This window comes from Ostrea edulis, chromosome 1 (assembly GCF_947568905.1).
Source record: "Ostrea edulis chromosome 1, xbOstEdul1.1, whole genome shotgun sequence".
Classification (NCBI taxonomy): domain Eukaryota; kingdom Metazoa; phylum Mollusca; class Bivalvia; order Ostreida; family Ostreidae; genus Ostrea; species Ostrea edulis.
Genome location: NC_079164.1, coordinates 49,941,365 through 49,945,395, shown reverse-complemented (window position 1 = coordinate 49,945,395; position 4,031 = coordinate 49,941,365). Strand labels below are relative to the sequence as shown.

Genomic DNA, 4,031 nt, shown 5'->3' with positions numbered 1-4,031 from the left:
TTCATTTAAGACTTTAAACTGTATCGGAGAAAAGTTACGTAATTTATGTTCCAAAAACGGCTCCTCAAGTAGCAAGGTATTAGCATTTTACAAGGAGACAAAATAGGGAGAAAATTGGTGAATCTCTTATACTCACCCTAAGATGAATATTTATAGGATTTCCAGTTGCATTCTAGAAATGGGTTTGAAACATTCAAGAATAGTCGCTTTTTCATTTTATTTGTAAAATAATATTAACAAAATAAACTCCACAAATCAGAGAGAAACACATGAATGTATGTGCAGGACTGCAGTTTTAACACTTGAATAATTCTATCCTACAATTTCATAAAATTGTTATATGAAACTTAAAAAGCAACGAGGGGCCCATAAGCAACATTGCTCACCCGAGCAGCAGGTCCTAGCAATAAACAAGCTTGAGCAAAACTATCATTATACTAGTACTTTGATTTAGAAAAAAAAATTCAAAGGTAACAAACAATTCATTATTTTATTATCATATCCCCTTGTAGAGGCCCTATGACCATTCATTTAAACAGATTTAATTTAAGAATGCTTTGTGCCAAGTTTGGTTGAAATTGGCCCAGTTGTTTTGGAGAAGAAGATTTTTAAAAGTCGTCGATGCATTTTTACTATTTCGCTGTTATTGTGGCACTTCATCTAAATAACATTGAATCCCCACTACCTCAGGTAGCTTTGTGCCAAGTTTGGTTGAAATTGGTCCAGTGGTTCTGGAGAAGAAGTAGAAAATATGGAAAGGTTGCAGACGGACAGACGACGGACAAGAGGTGATCAGAAAAGCTCAGTTGAGCGAGCTAAAACATTAAGGAATGCATACTAAAAATCAAAACTTTTCCAGATTCTTCTTCTTATAGGAACGAAATATGATGACGTTGTCCATCTGTCAGATTCAAAATAAATTCATCTATGGACAAATTTTGTAAACGAATATGTATAAATCAAAGTACTGACAGTGCAGATGGGACTGAGTTACACCGCCTGGAATAATTACGATTATATCGATAACATGTTCACATCTAAAAATCCACCAATGACCCGAGAACAGTTGGGGGAAAATTTCTATCAAAAACATCTAATTCAATTGAAAAAATCCCACTCCCCCCTAATGAGGTGTAAAGAATCATAAATCCACAAAAAATGGTCCGCCGTAAACGTAACCGGAATGAAAAGAAGGGGGAAAATCTACTATATAGTAGGTTTTCCGTGGGGGTCATCTGGCTATAAAGGGGGAAAATTTTACTATATAGCCACATTTCCGAGGGGGAAGATCTACATTTTTCCGGGGGGGGGACTCTATATAGTCATTTTTCCGGAGAGAGAGAGAGAGAGAGAGAGAGAGAGAGAGAGAGAGAGAGATGTCATTACTTTTTATGTTGAATGATTTGGTGTTCCAAACCCAACAAGTTTACCATGAAAATAACTTTTATTAAAAAAAATTATATACCAGTAATCTGGATATAATTAATACTTGCTTCGTCATCGCAGATCAAACGGATTGGCCCACTTCATTGAAAATCTTATGTACAATGTTAGGTCACTCTCATAGATACACGTACACGTGCTTCTTAAATCACTAAAATGACGATGAACAGTTGCAGTGAAGAAATAAATTGAATATTACGTTTTTGGTCCGCAAGTGTTTCTATCATAAGTAAATTTCAAGGCTTGCCTTACGTGTGTTTGTGCGCAAGAGTGTGTTTGTATGTTATTTAGGAAGAGAACGATTTCCAGAACTACTTTCCCCACTGGTCCCCTGTAATATCCTTATATTGAGATCTTGAAAACGCAGACCTTGTTGTCGTGCCACTGCCCTACCCACAGTCGCTGTTGGTTGTCCACACACAAACCACGGGGTTTTTGAAGGCCATGCTTCTGTGCTAAGATGATGAACAAGAATACACCATTTTCGTCTATCATGTGAACAGACGGATTTGAGTAGTAGGAGTTGCAGATCAGAATGTGCCCTTGCTCGTCTGTGCTGATTCCATGAGGCCAGAAACCTCCGCCGCCACCACCACCCTTGTAGTTAAAACGATGTCGTCCAAACTTGTCCATGACAACCACAGCGTGCTTGTTGACGTCAGAGACGCAAATATCCGCGTTTTTGTTTTCGGTTAAGTAGAGAGGATATTTCAGCATTGGCTCGCCTCTACTGTCTGTATGGATGTCCAAAAGACAGTTTCCCCTTCTGTCAAATCGTCCTATTTTGGCATTCTGGTCAGAAACCATTCCTACAAAAATGTCCATGTTCTTTGGGGATGAGAAAACACACGTCGGTCTCCACATACCCGTTTTCAAGATTGTTTTGACTTCCTTGCTGGTTGTGATTTTCCTCACGCTTCTGCTTGCTTTGTCTGCGTAGATCAATTCCCCGTTAGAGGTGACCGAGTGATAACCTTCGTCCCCACTACTAGTCACCAGCTTCATTAGACAGTTGCCTCGAATGTCCATCAAGACCAAATTTCCCACGTTGTCACTCACCCAAACATGACCATCCGGTGTGCATGTTATATGATGAGTACTCTTCACAATTGGCACTGAAATCTCATTGTTAACAGACAGGTTATCATCCAAAAACCCGGGAGAAGGGGTTGGATGACGAGAGCTCGTTCGTCCGCAGTTGGCCGCTGCACAGACGCGTATGTATTGATCAAGATGTGCTGCTTTGTAAGATTTTTGGAAAGTCATTTCGTCATCCGCATGGGGATATTCAGTTTGAATTTCTGGTAGAGACACTCCCTCATTGTCCGATTTGGAAGTTTCATAAAATGAAACCAATTCCGCAGGAGGTGCATTGACGTGTTTCTCACACTCGTCCACTGTTTCTGTCAATTTTGATATCTGGTTTTGGATTACTCGTTCTTTCTTTTGCAGTTCCTTTAGAGAAGCTTGGTATTTTGGTAGCAGTTCTTCTCTTATTTTACAAATTTTACCCTTAATGAATTCTAAAGCCATTGAATAAACAGCAGCAAAATCTCCAAAGATATGTCCATTATGCTTTTCTGTCACACAAACGGAACACACCGGTGTGCTACATTTCTTACAAAACAATTCCAAAAACTTCCCTCTGTGTACAGAGCAGCGTTCCTCCATCATGACATTTTGCAAACCTTTAAGTTGAACAACTGAGTGTTCGTCTGCCCTCCTGTATTTAAGGTGCCTATTTTTACATGTTCTACACAGATGGTAATCACAACTCTGGCAGAGAAATCGCGCGGTTTTCTTACAAGATCTGCATGTCCTTTCTTCTGGCGACCCGCCTGATTCCATCTTAGAAAAGGGTATATCAGGATCGCGATGTTCTGTGCCTACAACTCACTAATTTCGAAATGTCAAGAAGGAAAACAGACCAATCCTTGCCACATTTAAATTCTCTGGCAGGACAATAAACAAGGCTTTCTATGTCTGCTTGGTTACGCAGCCTCTTTTGTCACAAGTAAGAACCAATCAGCTTCGATCGCCATTATTGACAAGGACTCATCTGGTGATGAATAAAACATTGCTCTTTTATGATTAAGAGTTAAAGTGGGCACAATAATATTTGTACTTCGTAAATTAATGACAATTTTCCGTGTCAATTGAATATACAAAGTAAATCAATAATTTCAGTTTACTGCCTAGTGATAAATAAACATCTCGGGCAATAAAGCTCAATGGTCATATGGCTGGAAAATTCAGACCCCATGAGAAAATGTGTTGGAAAATACATTATTCGTCATTAGGAACCAATGATCTTGTACATACACTTAAGCGATAGTGTACACTTAAATCTCAATGACATTTTAAGGGGATTAAGCAACCGACTTGCAAGCCATTTTCAAGACACATCTATATAGAGGTCAAGAGACATTAAGTTGCATGTATGGAACGTTTCCTGAAATAAAGGGTTTCATATTGTTATATGGGTAGACTGAAGATTTAATTGCACACCAATGTAGTTACATATATATCAAAGTACAATGATATTAATGAATTACCGATATTCAGGTAATTACACGCCGATGTAAAGG

At 38.8% G+C, this 4,031-nt stretch overlaps 1 protein-coding gene across 1 annotated transcript; it reads right to left on the bottom strand.

Annotated features, from left to right (window-relative positions):
* Positions 1-202: 202 nt before the first annotated feature.
* LOC125646482 (uncharacterized) lies at positions 203-3,448 on the bottom strand. Its single transcript, XM_048872845.2, has one exon. It carries the CDS (start codon positions 3,289-3,291, stop codon positions 1,786-1,788), a length of 1,506 nt encoding a protein of 501 aa, XP_048728802.2. The 5' UTR covers positions 3,292-3,448; the 3' UTR covers positions 203-1,785.
* Between the last annotated feature and the right edge of the window lie 583 nt (positions 3,449-4,031).